The 17924-nt window shown below is 33.4% G+C and overlaps 1 protein-coding gene across 1 annotated transcript; it reads left to right on the forward strand.

The window, feature by feature from the left end:
- The first annotated feature begins 1190 nt into the window (after nt 1–1190).
- LOC108910390 lies at nt 1191–3388 on the forward strand. The gene is made up of 4 exons (XM_018714977.1): nt 1191–1419; nt 1588–1809; nt 2505–2753; nt 2823–3388. The coding sequence occupies exons 1-4, from the start codon at nt 1191–1193 to the stop codon at nt 3386–3388; spliced, it is 1266 nt and encodes a 421-aa protein (XP_018570493.1).
- The last annotated feature ends 14536 nt before the right edge of the window (nt 3389–17924 follow it).

Below are 17924 nucleotides of genomic sequence, written 5' to 3' on the forward strand. Positions count from 1 at the left end.
ATTTAAATATATTTTAAAGGAGCATCGAAAAAGAAAAGGAAACGAAAAGTTCAAAAACAGCCAAAGATGAAATACGAGGAAAACGAGCAGAAAAACGAAAATATACAAATGTCGATAGTGAAACTTCAAGTTCTCCGAAAGAAAATATCCGTAAAAGCGTAATCGGTACTGATGAAGAAAAATCCCATATTTTGAAATCCATAAAAAATTGGATCATAAGCTATATGACTAGAAATAATTTGGAATGCAAAAGTGAAGTAATAAATAAGTTACCGAAATTAGATATTCTGTATCCCAGTGAAAATAATCCTGTTGTAATTTGTTCTCACTGTGCTGCAACTATAAAACTGCACAGGTCAAAGAATTCGTTGGTTGGTTTTTCCAATTTTTATAAACATTTCAAATCGCACTTCAAAGAAAAAGGAACATTAAAAATTAAGAATATTATGAAACAACCACTTATTGAAAATTTTTTAAACAATTCTCAGTACCTCGGCAATTTCAATATTGAGAATAATTCTGTAAATACCTTTAGTTATGACCATACAGACCCATCAGAAAAAGAGAATGTTCCAAAATTAGTTATTTTGCAAGACATTCAAATTCATCCAGATGGGGCAATTTCAATTCCATTCGATGAAAAGCGAAATGAAAACAATATCTTAAATGACAGTGAGGTGAAAGATAAATTCGAAAATATAGATACATCAGCACCTTCAACGGAACTAAAAAAGGATTTTCAGATTTGCAGGAATTTTAGGGCTCGAGATTCCTGCCACTTTTTAGTAGAGCCCCAAAACAGTAAATGGCGAAACCTAAAGTATTCTAGAATACAACGTAGAAAGCGTTTCAGAGAAGCATCAGTTAGAATTGATAGCTCTCAAAAAACTATATTTCACTATTTTTCGATAACAAAATATTTCGAAAGAAAAGTATCAGATCTTCTTTCAGAAAATATTAAATTAAAAGCTTTGCTCAAAGAAAATGTGTTTCAATCGTCAGGAGGTATGCTGAATATAAAAAATAATGAAGATTTGTCTATATTCTTTAAAGCTATTTTTGAAAATGTAAATAAAAACTGGCACAAGAAGCACAAGAAAACCCATAGATATAATAGCAATCTGAAAACTTTCTCCTCTTATTTATTTATTATTGGTGGTAGGTTACTTTATGAAACTATAAGTGCAAATATGCCTAAAGCTTTACCATCTCTACGCACAGTGCAGAGATTTTCTCAAAGAAGGTTTTCTGTGAGAGAAGGGGAATTCCAATTTACAAAATTAAAAACATTTTTAGACATAAGAAATTATCCTAAAAAAATATGGATATGTGAGGATCAAACGTCAATAGACAGTAAAGTTAAATATAATCCTAGATTAAATCAAATTATAGGATATGTACCCCCTTTAGATGAAAATGGTATGCCAGTCATAAATAACTTCCCTTTCCATACATTAAATGATTTATATCACTATAATGAAGCTTATGAAAAATCTACTTATGTAAATTTAGTAATAGCCCAACCATTAGTTCCCGGTGCTCCATCATTTTGTCTTTGTGTTTTTGGCACCAATAATTGTTTCACAGCCCAAGATGTACAAAGAAGATGGAAAAAAATTTCTCAAGAAGCTAGTGCACATGGTATCGAAGTATTAGGCTTCTCAACAGATGGGGATACAAGAATGTTGAAGACCATGAAAATTAGAACAGGTTTTGGAAGTAACATAGAAATAATTAAGTCAGAACAATGGTTTTTTACAAACATCTCAGAAAATGATCAACTGATGATGCAGGATGCTGTTCACATAGGTACAAAACTAAGAACACGTCTGTTAAAACCTAATATTTTCCTACCTTTTGGAAAATATGCTATTTCAATTGAACATCTAAAAACACTGATGGAGAAAGTACCTAGAGATCGTCATGAATTGTTTGAATACCATTTAAATAGCCAAGATAAAATGAACTTTGAAAGCATCGAAAAGATGACTGATCCTAAAATAAACAAATTATTAAAAGAATACATTCCAGAGAGCCAAGCAACTGAATTATTTTTGTCCGTCGTAAAAAAAATTTTGGACGCTCATTTAGACAAAAGTATTACGCCCGAAGAAAGGCTTTATAATATATGGTATGCCACATTCTTTTTCCGGATATGGCGATTTTGGTTAAAAACTAATAAATATTCATTAAACGAAAATTTTATTACTTTGAATGCATATACCTGTATAGAGATAAACGCACACAGTTTAATTCAATATGTAAGAAAAGCAAGAGATGAATCTATAAATATATTTTTTCCCTGGCTGAGTAGTAGCCAACCCTGTGAAAAAACATTCCGAGCCTTACGATCAATGACTAGTACCTTTTCAACGGTGGTTAATTTTAACATTTTGGAGGTTATGAATCGCCTCCATCGATTACAACTAATATGTGACACTATTATATGTGAGACTATTACATTTTTTAAATTCATGTATTTTATTTACTTATATTTTTTATAGATCATACTTATGAATTTCCACGTGAACATCATAATAAGTTGGGTCACGACCAAATATTACATGAGACAACATTTCCTTCTGAACAAGTCATAGAACGAATAGTGATGAAAGCAAAACAAGATGTGATTGATATTGTTGCAGGCCTAGGTATAATTTTGAAAACATCGGAGTGGATTAAACCAATTTTGAAAATGACGAATGATAGCTTTTATGAAGATCTTTCTGAAGGTGAAAATGGAATTGAGGAAGGTAAGTATGAAAGTACAATGTCCAAAAAAATTAATAAACAAATAAAAAAATTTAAATATTTTGTTTTAGAAATATTGAGTATGGATAGAAATGAGGAAAGTGATGATGAAGTACCAGATGAAGATAAAAATGTTTTAAAAAATTATGATACTATATTATTCAAGAATCAAACAGAAAAATCAAGTAATACAAATTTAAAAATAAAATTGCAATCAGGAACCGAAATGGTAGTAAAGAAGTCTTCCCTAATCTGGTTAATCACTGGAAATAAAAGTAAATTAAGTTCAGATCGACTTCTTAGATTCAAAAATAATAATAAAAATAAAAGAAATTACGTTTCTAAATTAGTAACAGAAGTAACGGAACAAAAATATTACGCTGTTTTTTATGATGAAGAATGGTTTATCGGAAAAATAATAAATTATGACGGTAGCCATAATACTGTAAAAATGAAATTTTTAAAGAAGTCTCTTAACGTATTTGTTTGGCCAAAGAAAGACGATATCGATGAGAAAATTGATATAAAATATATTTTATTTGGTCCAATTAATTTAATTGGAACTCGCCCCTTTCAAATTTCCAATCAAGATTTAGAGAAAATACAAAAATGTTATAAAGAGTTCAGAAGGCAATGATTTTTTAATTATATTTTACAAATATATGTTTTAAGTATACTTGTTAGTAGTTTTTTTAGTGAACATTTAAGATATAATAAAAAAGTGTTATCTCTTTTCAATATAAAATTATCTTTTTTACTAATACCCCGACCAGCATTGAATTACACTCACAATGTTTTACCTAAATATTTATTAATTATTATTAGCTTTCGTAGTTTTTTTACTTTATTATAAGGTTATTATTTGAGCTAATTCAAATAAATTTTCTTACAATTACTCCCAATTAATAAAATGATCTAATATTTTCATCTTTTTAATGAAATAGGAAATAAGTGCATTTACTTGTAAAACACATGTTTTCCTTTTTCGAAAGTAATTAAAATTATCTATCTAATTTCACCTTTTTAATGAAGTATGCAAATAAGTGCAGTTACTTATAAAACACATGTTTTCCTTTTTCGAAATTAATTAGGTTATGAAATTTCATAGGTTATTAAAAATTATAACAGAATCACAAAAATTATTAGAAGTCTATTAATTCTTGTAAGTATGTGAAAAAGTCTAGAAATTACTAAAATTACGAAATTATATTTAAAAGTACAAAAAGTACCAGNTAACGAATTATTCTTTTTTGAGAGATATTGGGATGTTTGTTGGGGATATACATACGAAAACTGCAACGGCCTCGCAAGGCAAATAACATTTCATCTACTAACTGTCAAATACATATGATCCGGGTATATAATTTGATTTGCAGTTTTCGTTAAAATATTCAAACACATCAAATTGGAGCCAATTTGATCTTTTTCTTCCTTTCTTCTCTCGTATGTGCATTATCAAAGCGTAAACATCGCAACAGAAATATAAATCGTCTATGTGCCATTGTAGGAGGAAATACCTCTACCCCAGTTCCGTCCTTTGCCCAAAACACTGCAATTTCTCCGACCAGATTTGAAAACACCGGCGAGGTATAAAAGACCACTTCCTTCACTTCCCTTTTATTTGTACTTTTTTCTTCATGCGGATCTTTATAGTTGACGGCTATTTTGGCGATACAGGGTGTTTTGAAAGTCTGCCGGGAAACTCTGGGAGGTGATTCTAGGGATTAAAATAGTAGCAGTATGTAATGAAATTTTTTTTCGAATTGTCAATTGTTTGCAAGTTACAGCTTGTCAAAGTTAATTTTTTTTATTTTACTATTTCAATAACTTATTTAATTCAAGTTTGATTAGTCTCTCATTTGGCACACCCACTAAGTACATGAAGCTCTATTGGATCAGTCAGAGAAAAGTTTCATTATGCGCCGCTAGTGGGAACTTTACCTAGAACTCAAAATTTGTTTTGTTCATAACTTTTTTCTTTTGCTAGACATCACAGAAATTTAAACATTATTGAAAAGAGAAATAATATCAGAAAAATACTCTTAATTCAAGCCGATAAATGTAACCGTTTAGCAGGAAATCGCTATTAATCGCTATTAAAGTGTTATTAAACATCAAATTTTTGATAATTCTTTCTGCAGTTAATCAAGTTGCCATGTTGTAATACCATCTCTTATAAAACCAGCTTCGCTAGTAAATAAAATGTTATTAGAAAATTTATTATCCTCAGCTTATTTTTCCACAAGGCTATTACAGACGAAAAAAAATTTATTATGGCGAAAAATCAAACATACCTGCTTTAAACAATTTTTATTGCAATTCGTAACACCAAAATTACTAATGATATTTATTTGAAGAATGGCAACTTGATTAATTATAGAAAGAATTATCGAAAATTTTATGTTTAATAACATATTAATAGCTATATCCTGGTAAACGGTTACATTTATACAGGGTGATTCAGTCATAATGTCATTAATTTTAAGAGCAGATAGAGAAAAATGAGTATAATACGATGGCGTGATTAAAAAAAAATTNTAAATCTGATCTCTTAAAAACTTCCCTAAGCCTATATATCTGTATACATATCTATCAACACAATTTATCAAGGGCTTTGAGCGTTTATTTGTTTTCGTTGGCCCTACGGCGACGTTCCCTCGCCTGCGTTGCATGTCTGGGTGCTTACAGTACATAATTTTTTCTGATAATGTTTCTCTTTTCAATAATGTTTAAATTTCTGTGACGTCTAGCAAAAGAAAAAAGTTATGAACAAAACAAATTTTGAGTTCTAAGTAAAGTGCCCTCTAGCGGTCCATAATGAAACTTTTCTCTGACTGGTCCAATAGAGCTGCATCTACTTAGTGGGTGTGCCAAATGAGAAACTAATCGAACTTGAATTAAATAAGTTATTTAAATAAAAAAAAAAAATTGAACTTTGACAAGCTGTAACTTGCAAACAATTGACAAATCGAAACAAATTTTTATTACATACTGCTATTATTTTAATCCGTAGAATCACGTTCCGGAGTTTCCTGAAGGACTTTTAGAACACCCTGTATAAATATTTGTAAGGTCAGGTGGGGTAAGTGGGCCCCAAAATTAAAAAAATTCGACTTTTTAATTTTATAATGTTAAGTTCAAGAGCCTTGGAAATTTCCACTTTTAACCCAGTATATAAGGTTGTGTTTACTATTGGTTGCAATGTCCAAATACTCGATTGCTGGCTGTGTACTTCATGAAAAAAAATCAACCTGTAAGCTTACTCGTAGGTCTCACTTGCCCCTGTACACGTGGCAAGTGAGAACTACTATCGTAAAACATATTTATAGCATTGTTAAATAAGAGGGGGCTAGAGAGAATACTTCTTCAAACGGCGGCTTTCAAATGCAGTTTTCGGATTTGAGATATCTGTTATAGATTTTTAGTTTTATGGTGTTTTCTATAGTTGCAGGAAAGAAATACCAAATCATTCAAATTGTAATTTGCTTTATTAACTTAAAAGTAGCACAAGGTACTTGGTTTAACATAAATAATAATAACGATTAGAGAAAAATAACATAAGGTAACATTCTTACTACAAATTAACACAGAGAAATATTTGTCTGATGAAATGTTTTTTTGTCTTCTTTGTAGCAAATTGTACTAATGCCCATTTTCCTGGTTTCAGCCTGTCTTCTTGTTCCACATCTTCATCTTCATTCAAAACTTTGTCATTGTACTCATTTACAAATTTGTCTATATTTTCATAATCACTCTCAGAATCATGTAACGATAGCACATCATCTTCGTCACTACTTGAAGAATATATCAAATTTTTTGCAGGTTTTTCCTAAAATAAACAACTGAATATGTCGAGGGGTTCCTCTACGTTTGGTGGTATGTTGGCTCCAAATTGTTGGTTAAACGGGAAAACATTATTATTATTCAAGACTTGCTTGGACCAGTGTATACTGTTGGTCACTCTTGGAGTTGCAATATTTCGGGCATTATCAATAAACGCCGCTAACGGTAAATCATCGTCAGTGTCCCATTCCATTTGGTTATCATATCATACAAAGTTTGTGCAATTTCAGTGAGAACGTCATCACTTTCATCTTTATCCTCCGATAGCTCTGACTCGTCACCCGAGAGTAATTCCTCCAGCATTGTAAATAATTCATCATTGGAGAACTTTTCCAACTCAAGGATAGTCCATCTTCGATTTCTCGCATTACCATTGGCTAAAATTCAAAATGAAAATAAAACACATTATTGATAAAATTACTCATTTGAGTACTTGTGGTCCCAAACAGAACCACTATTTCCAAAAGCAACTAAAACACACTGACACATCATAGTTCATTCATATCTATGTACTACATGCAAGACCATATCAAAATACATTAAATAATCAATTTTCTTACCTGCCATTATCGAAATGAAATCACAATAATAATATAACCTAACAGGATTTAGCTAATCACAACACGTCTTCCAGAACTGTGCTATAACAGTGAACTTTCAAGCCGGTAAAATCCTGGCACAGCCGCTGACATACAGATAGCGCAAGCCTCTAGCACATTCCTATGTGTGGTTCTGGTTAAAGCTTACTGAGACACATTGGAAAAAATATTAAAATTGTGGTTCCAACAGGTGCACACCGGGACACAAAGGGCTAATTCATTATTTTCATAAACGTGCCATTTTTAGTGCACAAAACACCCACAAATCAAAAATAATATGCACTACTGTACGAATTATTTAGCACTGTCAAATCGAAAAGAATACTCAAAACCGTGCAACTACAAAAAAAAAGACGTACCCAGTATCAGTAGTAAACAAACAATTGATGTTTCTACAACGGAGTGGTGGAAAATGACAATAAATGAGGTATTATGAAGTTTTTAAATTTAAATTTTTTTAAATAGTTGTTAATAATTGACAACTTTTTTATAAACGATTTTTGATAAATCTACTGTTTTTTATGAGTTCTGCCAACTGTTAAAACAAATGACTCAACTTTTAGAATACCCTATATATCGCGTAAAACTGTTGTGTTTTATCACAAACGCAAATCTTTTTTTAACACTGTGTGGCAGGTACCGACTGATACTCCCACCATTTGTGATAAAACACGTAAGTACAGAAGTTCTTGGCGCATTTTCCATTATTTGTTGGATATTTTGTACACCTTGCAAAGTTTGTACTTGAAAGAATTGAAATGGATCAATAAGATCCTGCACTCCAATGTTACTTATAGTTAGATCGAGCAGTGGATTTTTCTGCAAATTATTCAGATATGATTCAATGTTGTCATTGATAGTAATTGCCTCCACTTCTAAAAACGACTGAAATTGTTGCATTTTCAAACATAATGATACTAAAGCATGTAGTCGTCGACATTTGTTAAAATGTTGTCCAGACAAATAACTTCCAATGAGTTTGCTCTCCACCATTACTGTAGTTAATCCTGAGGAATCAATGAATAAACCAACTGCTTTAAAGAAAGCCATTTTTATATGAAAACCACCAAGATGTATGAATAACCTTTTGAATTCATCGTATTCTGTATTTTGTAATGACGAAGCAATTTTTGCAATGCCCAAATCATAAGTGACTTGAACGTACGGTTCGCCACACTCATCAGCAATCTGTAAAGCCCTACGCATGGTTTCCAGCACAACAGATCTATCAGTAGGAGACTGATTGATCGGTGTCAAATAAGCGATCCGTTGCTTTGTGCTGTTTTCAGGTATTAGTTTTGCATTGAAACCAACCCACATTGCACAAAGTGGTTTCAAGGTAGTTCCCATATGATATGCTAAACTTCCAGCATTAGGGTATACATTTTGTTATCAGCATTGTATCCGCTTATTGATTGTACCGATAATACAACATCATCGAATAAAACAGGGTTTAGAATGTCAATTTGAGCAAGTTGTGGTTTTCCAAGTCTACGTCGCATTTCAATAAGTCTAGCATATTCTCGCATTTTATTAGAGCAGGCAATTGAAAGCTGAGCACACTTATGCTTCTTCAAATTACTTTCACCATAGCGTTGAATTAAAAGGTCTTTTCTTGCCACATAGCCAATTTCGTCCTTCGCTATTCTACTAAATACCTATTTTTTTACTCTGAAAGTGTTTGCATGTTGACTAGCATAATTTGCTAAGGTTTGAGAAACTGCTCCATGACGTACATTGCGACCAGTTTCGTTTATTGGTTTTACAATAAATTTTTTATAATGTCTCCTTAAATAGCAACTATGCGTTTGAAATAAGCACATGGTAAATGTCCCGGATTAAAATTTTCCGTTTCTACAAATTTTTCAAAAATTACTTCGTTACGCAGTAGAGATAAGATATTTCTTCGCATCTGTCAACCTACTTTTATATTTTTCAGAAAATTTGGAAAATCTTGTACTTCCTTTTCTTCCGAGTGGTGTCTACACAAATCGTAACTATAGATCGATAAAATTTGATTTCTTTTCTTGTTTTGTTTATCAGAAGTTTTCTGTATTAAAAGTCCATTGCATTTTGGGATGAATTTGTTTGGTAGTATTATTCTTTTTTTAAACATGCGTTTTCTTTAACTTTGTGACTACTTCCAGTAAGCTTATTGTCTAGGGGAGGATGGGGGAATAAGNTATCCAAAAATTACAAAAAGTACTGGTAAATAGCTAAGTAATTTTAAGTAATTTAAGTAGGTGTACGTTTTACTGCCGAGTGGCACACCCCTCGGCTTATTTAAACATTGATTGATTGTATCTTTTTTCCGTTAGGAACCACAATACTGTATAATATTTTTTTTTTAAGTAACAAAGTCAACTGACGAACGTTCGTTATATATATTTTTATTGCTTAAATTAAAATAATAAAGAATAGAGCATTTTATTATGATATTTGTAATCGGAGCAAAGGCTTGTTTACGCTACGAGAGCTCGAGATAGACTGTGAATAATGGATGTAATGTTTTTAGGACGTAGAATAATTTAGGCGACGGTCGGAATTATTATGTTTCTGCGCATATCAAGGTTCACACATACACACAAACCCGATAACGAGGAGTCCTCACAAGATATTTTCTCGATTTATGATAATTCTATGGAGTGTTATGCGGCGGCTACACGACAGCGACTTGCCTGCACGGTATGGTTTGCGCAATAAACACGGAATACTGTGTTGTGACCAAACGATGCAGGTAAGACCGTGCAGGCTGCAAACACTGAACATATTAGGCATTTTTTTAAGAAATGGATGATAACATTTTCGATTTGATCACACCTCAAAACTCTAAATACAAAATTTCATTATTATAGCTTTTACAGCGTGTTCACAAAATAGGTGCAAACTTCGAAAAATTCAACGTATTGCAGTGTCCTGTATTAAGAGTGGAAAATATTTTCAAGATATTTTTCATAATTTTATTAACCGAAAGTATATCCATGCAGTTTCATTGATTCAACTCATACAGGGTGCTCACAATAGGACAAGCAAATTATATATATTTTTTATTATACCAGAAATGAGTTTCACAACAAAATAATATTTAAATATTACTGTTTTCTGTTAGTCCACATAATTTGGTTTGCACTGTTCAATTCGTCTCATCTTATTTCTAATAACTCTCCTCAACTGATGTGGTGTTATTTGTCGACATGTTTGTCTATTAGATAAAAATCAAGTGGCGTCAAGTCTGAAGCTCTTGACGGCCACTCAGCTAACGGACTGTTGCAACCTATCCACTTTCTCGGGAAATACTCATTCAACCAATGACGTACCTACTATTACCGCATTATGAATAAGTGCTCCATATAATTGAAGGTAGTGGTTCTGTCTTACATGAAGAGGAAGTACATGTACTGAATCCCAGAAATCATTATTTAAAAAATTCATAAAAATCTCGCGTTTATATTAACGCAAAAAAAGAAGGGCCTAATTATTTGATCACATAAAATCCTACAAAACACGTTAAATTTTTAATTAAGATTTATGTAATATTATTAGACAAGCATGTCGACAAATAACACTACATCAGTTGAGAAAAGTTATTAAAAAATAAGAGGAGACGAATTGAAGAGTGCATGATGGACTAATAGAAAATAGTAATACATATTTAAATATTATTTCGTTGTGAAACTCATTTCTGGTACTTATAATAAAAAATATAGATAATTTGGCTGTCCTATTGTGAGAATCCTGTATGAGCGAAATCAATGAAACTGCATGGATATATCTTCGGTTAATAAAATTATGAAAAAATACCTTGAAAATATTTTTCACTGTTAATACAGGACACTTTGCAATAAGTGAAATGTTTCGAAGTTTGCACCTATTTTGTGAACACCCTNGCTTATCAATACATAGTAACTACGTAAAATTTGTAATTGCTATTGGCTAAATTTCTAATGAATTATATAATCAAATATATATCTCAAACCCGTATTTGTTTCTTATTACCCCAGGTAAAAGTTTCTTATTTCCCCATTGGGGGTAATAAGAAACGAACACGTTACTTCCCATATACCAACAGTTTAAATTCAACCGGGACATTAGAATACACTATTAGAATGTTATCTTATTACCAGAAATTTTTTTCTGAGATTTGATTTTTTTTGCTATTTTTTCCACCTGCTAGAAAAATGAAGGAAACAAGTAAAGTTCAAAGTTTCAAAACAAATGTATTAAACATTAAAAAAAGATACAGATTCTTTACCAAATATCATTTGAGCTTGCTAATGATACATTTATGCAAAACATAACATATTTAAGAGAAAAGTAACGTTATAGGTAATACGAAAAAAGATAACTTAGGACAAATATTCCTTTTTCATTGAAGAATAGCATTTTTTAATTTGAATATAGTCTCCTCTTTTAAGAGTAAAGGGTCCACTGCCCATTAAATTAACAGGACCATAAAAGACATATTGGTTTTTTTACAACTTGTTTGTCCTCATGAGGTGGCCAATGAAACTGTGCAAGATTTTCTCTTAGAAATTTGACCAGACAAGTGTCCTCAGTCATGGAAATAATTCGACCCAGATACCAATTGATTTCATAATAAACGGTAAAATACTTTTCTGCGTCTAGAGTGACTTGCTTTGATGACTCGCCATGTTCATTGTGACTCAGCTGATTTAGAAACTTGTTCAAAGGCTGGTCATCCGAAACACCATCGGATTCCAATAATTTTAGGTCAAGATTTTCCTCGTCCTCTGAAGTTGAGAATTCCTCATTGAATCTCTTTTTTTGGCCATGACCTTTGTATTTTCCTTTGCCTTCTTATCTTCCTTTGCTTTTATTTTTGTGGAAATCTTAGTGTTTTTTGCTTCTAAGTCGTCTTTCAGGCGCTGTGCTACCACTTTTGATGTCAGAATTTCTCCGACACCTTGTGATTCTTTCTTTTTCCTGATGCAGTTGTGTTTTTCGCTACTTCAGAAAGAGTTTCAGAAAGCTTTTTTCTAATAAATAATTCAAACTTGGAGTCGCATGGATCCTTCTTTTCTTTAGTTTGCAAAGGATCTGCCGCCAGTCCTTCACGTTCCTGATCTTCTTCAGCGGCAGTAGGCCTATGACTAAGACCAGGAATATCCTGCGGATTCAGTTGATTTGGAGAAACTGGGGCAGAAAATGTTGGAGAACGTTGAGACTGCTCCTCGGTTGGAAGGACAGATTCAGCATTATTTTCAGCTTCCCTAAACCTTTCAAATTTTATTGGGTCATAGGCGGTCTCTGGGAACCTATCAAAGTNGGGTATTTTCTTAATGATATTAGGCCGTAGAAAAGATCACATGTCAAAAAATATAATATTAAAAATTAGGCCTTTGTGAGTACTACCACATAAAAAAAAGAATTTTGGAAATCGACCAACGCCATCCTAAATACGGAGGTGTCCCGACTTTAAGTGAAACACATTGTATATATCTCCTCATGAAAGATTGAGTTGGTACTATCAGATATTTGGCTACAGGGAGATCATATAGAGATTTAAGGTTTTCTGCCGCAATTTCTCTTAACTGAACACCGTGCGCCGTCCACACGCTCAAATTTTATCGTGCAAACCGAATTTGCACAAACAAAATCTTCAGCAAGTCGAAGTTTACGCAAGCCGCGCTTTTTAGTTTGTGCGAGATAACGTTTTGCCCGCCACACTTACGGGCTTCCCGATACAAACTGGTTTGTGCAGGCAAGCGCGCGGTAAAGCCTGTATGTGTGGCCGGCCCATTAAAGCCAAATGAATTGATACACGTAACCAATAAACTATTTTCCATCGGGTTCCATTCGTAAGTCCGAAGTCCCCAGAAATCGGTCTATAGTTGGCGTCCCCATAAGGTCCTGAAAACCTGTAAGGGTGCGTGTGTGTAGCCGCGTTGAAATACGTGTTTTTCTGGCTGATTTGCATAAGAATCGTTATTTTATGTAAATTCCTAAATATCTTCTAAATATCGCACTTTACGAAAAAATTAATAGCGATCTTTTTTGTAGAGACTTATGCTCTACAACTTTGATCATTTGCATGTTTCTGAAATTCTCAATACTTTTCAAGTTATTCACGAAATAATTTTTTTGTATTTTTCCGGCCATTTCCCGAATTGTCCCGGTCTGCTCCCGTACAGAACAATTTCTTTCCTCATCTACTAGCAAAAATCTAGCTACATGCAAAAAATTGTGCACTTCGGAACTAATGTCGTCTTTAAATACAATTTTTACCAGGCCGATTGAACTATAAACAATTTGTTGATTCTCATCTGCGGTTGTAAGGGGTAGAAAAAGCCACTCCTAAGACTTCATTCATTCTAAACAAGTCTCGTATTTTTTTCGTAAAATTGACGATTTCTTAGCAAAATAGTACCTATATTAGGATTAAAAGCGTTACTTTTGTGGCAAGCAGATTTTGTATTTGCAAGGTGAAGCGTAGCGTAGCTGAGCGGATGCAAAATTGCGAGACAAAAAAGACACTTTTAATCCATATAAAACATGCTATTTTTTATCCAACCGAAATCCCCCATATAATTATTAATTTGTGCTTTGAAACTGTTCAAACCAATTTTGGATAATAAAGCAAAGTAGGTAAGTAGGATATATTTATGTAGTTATGGATACTTTGTCAAACATTAGTCTCCATCATAGATCTAATATAGTATACTATTAAATCTATGGTCGCCTTATTGCTAATTGAGTTCATTTATGATTGTTTGTGGTTCAATTTGCTGAAAACTCTGTAAAAATAGAATCTAATGAAGATTTAAGTGTACCTGAGGAAATACTGGAGTGTGCGAAAGAGGTTTCTTTGAATCTTGAAAAAAATCTCGAGAAATTTATTAATGTGTTTACCAACGTTTTATGGATTGGTGCAAAAAAATATTCAGAAGATGTATTGATGGGGTATTTCTCAAACTTAGCAATTAGAATGAAGCCGTCAACGCTTTGGTCACAATATTCAATGTTGCGGTCAACTTTGAATATAAAGAAGAGGATAAGCAAATATTGAAAGTTACGTGCTTCTCAAGAGACAAAATGAGGGATATGTATCGAAAAAATCGGAAGTATTTACAAAGGAGCAAGTTGATTGCTTTTTGAATAGTGCACCTGACAATTTATATTTTGTGATGAAGGTAAACGCTTTAAAAATAAAATATTTGCAAATCATTATTGATTTGCAAATATTTTATTTGCAAATAATTATACACCCTTTTCAGGCTGTTACTGACCGACAGACGTCAGTCAGGTTATTCAGAATTTGCGCACGGCTACGATATGAACAACGCGCCCTAGATGCAACGTTGCCATATTTATATATTTTCGCTCATATAAAGCCAATAAATAAACGATTTGCTCACGTCAGCCAATAATAATTTAAAATGCTATAAATTATTCTTTATAATTATGCAATCAACACATTAAATTGTTATTGTTGCCCAGCAAGAACCTCTAGGAGGTCTGAGCATGCCTTGCCAAAATCAGGTTTTATTAACATCATAATGTTAATTTTTTAATTTGCTGTAAGCCTTCGAGCTTACTTAAATGTTCAAATACATTACCGTTACCGTCTATGCACAAGTGTACACGTTGAATAGATGAGCGGCGGATGCGATGGAATAAATCAGGGTTGTTACGCATTTCTTCAGCGGCATCTTCGATACGATTCCGCAACTGCTCTGCATTCTCTTCCTCGGTGTGATACACGACAGATTTCATATAACCTCATATACAAAAGTCCATAGGATTATGGGCCCTCATCTTCCTATCCACCGATTGGGACATTGATCGTCTAAAAATCCACGGACATCGCGAGCAAAATGGGCCGGATCTCCGTCGTGCATATACCACATATCCCGTAGCATCTGAAGGGGAAGGTTTTCAAACAATTCTACTAAAAATTGAAAGTAACGCGGCCCATTTAGATGTTCAGGTAGAAAATGCGGTCCAATTAAACGATCGCCATATACTCCTGCCCATACATTGACACCGAATCTCCTCTGAAAGCTAAACCGATGAATAGTGTGCGGGTTTTTATCTGACCAAATGTGACTATTATGGCTGCAAAGAAATTAACTCTGTTTCACTTTAAATAAAATTTAATATTGAAGTTACAAAACTCCAAGAGTTCAAGTAATTTAAATTTCATTTCACAACCATTTCAATTTCATTATAGAAATAATGAGATAAAAAACCAACACTCACTAGATAAATTATAAAGAGAGGGTGAAATGTATGTAGTATTTAAATATTGACTGTAAGTAANCTTTTTCGAACTTCTTTTGGCTTTATCCGGGGAGGGCGTACAGAAAGTCTTCATGGCGCAGACTGGAGCAGTTTCATCATCTGAACTATTAGATTCTGGAGGCAATATAGTACGAGTACACATTTTTTTTGGTGTGGTGTTCTTGGTTACCAACGAATAATTTTCTTCGATATTCCTTTTTTTGGAATCTTTCCTTTTTAACTTCAAATGTAAACCACTAGTGCTTGGTAAATTTATATCTTCAATCTCTTCTTCAACCAATTCGATCTGACTGTTTGGAGAATTACAAGAAGAATTACTTGGAGAATTAATTGGAGAGTTATTAGTGTCATCAGTTCTTTCAACATCGTTTAGGAACGCATAATCAGGAATCTCGCCTGGATTGAATGGCATAATACCAGTTGCTTTAAATCCCGAAGCAGCATTTTGCACTGTTGCTGCTCTTGCCCAGGAAGAACCTAATAAAGCCCCGAAGTTTAATCTTGTAATTCATCTACTAGGATTGCTTCTCATATAAGAATTGCAATCTGCATAATAAAATGTTTTTAATGATTTAAAAAACGACCTGTCCAAAGGCTGTAAATAATGTGTAGTATGACTTGGAAGGCTTAATAGAATAATATCATTCTGTTCACAAAATTCTAACGTTTCTACTGATGCTGTGTGTGACGTGTGCCCATCCAACACTAATAAAACTTTGCCATGAGGTTTTCTGGGGAAAAAATGATCTTTAATCCAATTCTGGAAAATTTGTAAATTTACATAAGCCAACTTTTGGGACATCACAACTTCTGATCCTGGGGGCATCCCATCTGCAAATTCATCTTTCTTATTTTTCCCCCTTAAAAATGCAATAAGGTGGAAGGAAGCTCCCTTCTGCATTGCAACAGGCAATTACTGAGATGGTCTCGCCCTTTTCCCCCGATGTTACAACAGATACACTTTTTGATCCACACTGTGCCAAAACATGACCAGGTTTATTGTGAAGCTGTAAGCCCGTTTCATCTACATTAAAAACGTGCTCCGGTTTGTCAAACAGATCATTACTTCTCATTAAATTTTCAAGTAGCTCAAAATAATTTTTAACTACAGTTTTTGATAGTCCAAGGGTTCTGGCAGTTGACACACCCTCAGCCTTTCTTACTCTAATTTCAGGATTTTGTCTCAAATATGATCTGAGCCAATCCATTCCTGCTAATCTAGTCCCTTTATTAAACTTATGCGGAATCTTCAATTTTTCAGCCAATTCGAAAGCACTTTACCCCAGTGCCTTCGCCAATGGCGTTAACTGCATTTCTTAGATCAGCTTCGGACCAAACGCCTCTTGGTTTACTATTTGGTTTTCTTTTGTATACTGACGGACTCATTATTTGTGCCTAAAACAAACAAAAAATCGATATACCTACCTATCATGCCCATCCATGTCCAGGTCCATCTATACCCNCATGAGAAAAGGAGGTCTCATCACAGTTAAACAGGAGACCACCATCTTGAGGGCCAATGCCCTGTTCATTGTAAATGTTTGCAATGTCATCATAAAATTTTTTTATGTCGAAAGGATCAGTTCCTCTGACCCTTTGTGAGCTGAGAGCTTCACTTTTTCTTATAGACAGCTCAGGATGGCGAGCCATGAAACCAATCCTCACCGGGAGCTTTCCCATCTTTCCATCTTGTAACTATTTTCTCTTGTTCAATGAACTGCGACACAAGTGTTAATGTCTCTTTTCTTGTTAACCCTTCACCATGTAGAGCACACACTTTTAGGTACCGAGCGAGGTCTCCTTCATCTTTGTCACTAAGTTCAGGCTTTTGCCCACCACCCACTTTCATATTATCTGGTTTTTTATATTGCTTAGAAAGCGTCCCAAATGGCACTTCATAACGTTCCGCCGCACCACGTAATGATAAACCTCTTCGAACTGCAGGTACAGCTTCAGCCATACGTTCAGGGTTATAGGTAACCCTAATTCCTTTCTTTTTGTAATTTCTAGGCATTTTCACGCAATTGGGTCAATCTACAACAAAATAAACTATGTCATTTAATGCTCCACTAATGTGTCTTATTGCCCCACTGGAATGTTTCTTATTGCCCCATCAAAATGAACAATTGGGGTAATAAGAAACATTTCCATTCTGGCGTCTGTGTTTGTGACAATGAAATCTGGAAAAAACTAAAATAAAGACTTTTTAATCGCCTACCAGCGCATGTATCAAAACTACAAATAAAAATATTTCCTAGGACAAAAAAAATATGTTATCTGGAACGTACCACTTTTGATAAAGTTTAAGACAAACATAGTTTGTCTGTTAAAAAAAAAATATAAAACCAACAGCAAAGCGCAAAAAAATTTTTGCATTTGTAGTCGAAGGGTCTTAGTACCTTGTGCTTTTTTTTCAGATTTTTTTGAACAAATAAAAAGCAAAAACAAAAAAATTTCTTATTACCCCTG

This window comes from Anoplophora glabripennis, unplaced genomic scaffold (assembly GCF_000390285.2).
Source record: "Anoplophora glabripennis isolate ALB-LARVAE unplaced genomic scaffold, Agla_2.0 scaffold252, whole genome shotgun sequence".
Taxonomy (NCBI): domain Eukaryota; kingdom Metazoa; phylum Arthropoda; class Insecta; order Coleoptera; family Cerambycidae; genus Anoplophora; species Anoplophora glabripennis.

Bases quoted from the DNA above. Each gene is read 5' to 3' on its own strand.
- LOC108910390 (XM_018714977.1), top strand. From the start codon at position 1,191: ATGCCTAAAGCTTTACCATCTCTACGCACAGTGCAGAGATTTTCTCAA. The intron at 1,810-2,504 runs GTACAAAACTAA...TATTTTTTATAG, and splicing joins GCAGGATGCTGTTCACATAG to ATCATACTTATGAATTTCCA. The intron at 2,754-2,822 runs GTAAGTATGAAA...ATTTTGTTTTAG, and splicing joins TGAAAATGGAATTGAGGAAG to AAATATTGAGTATGGATAGA.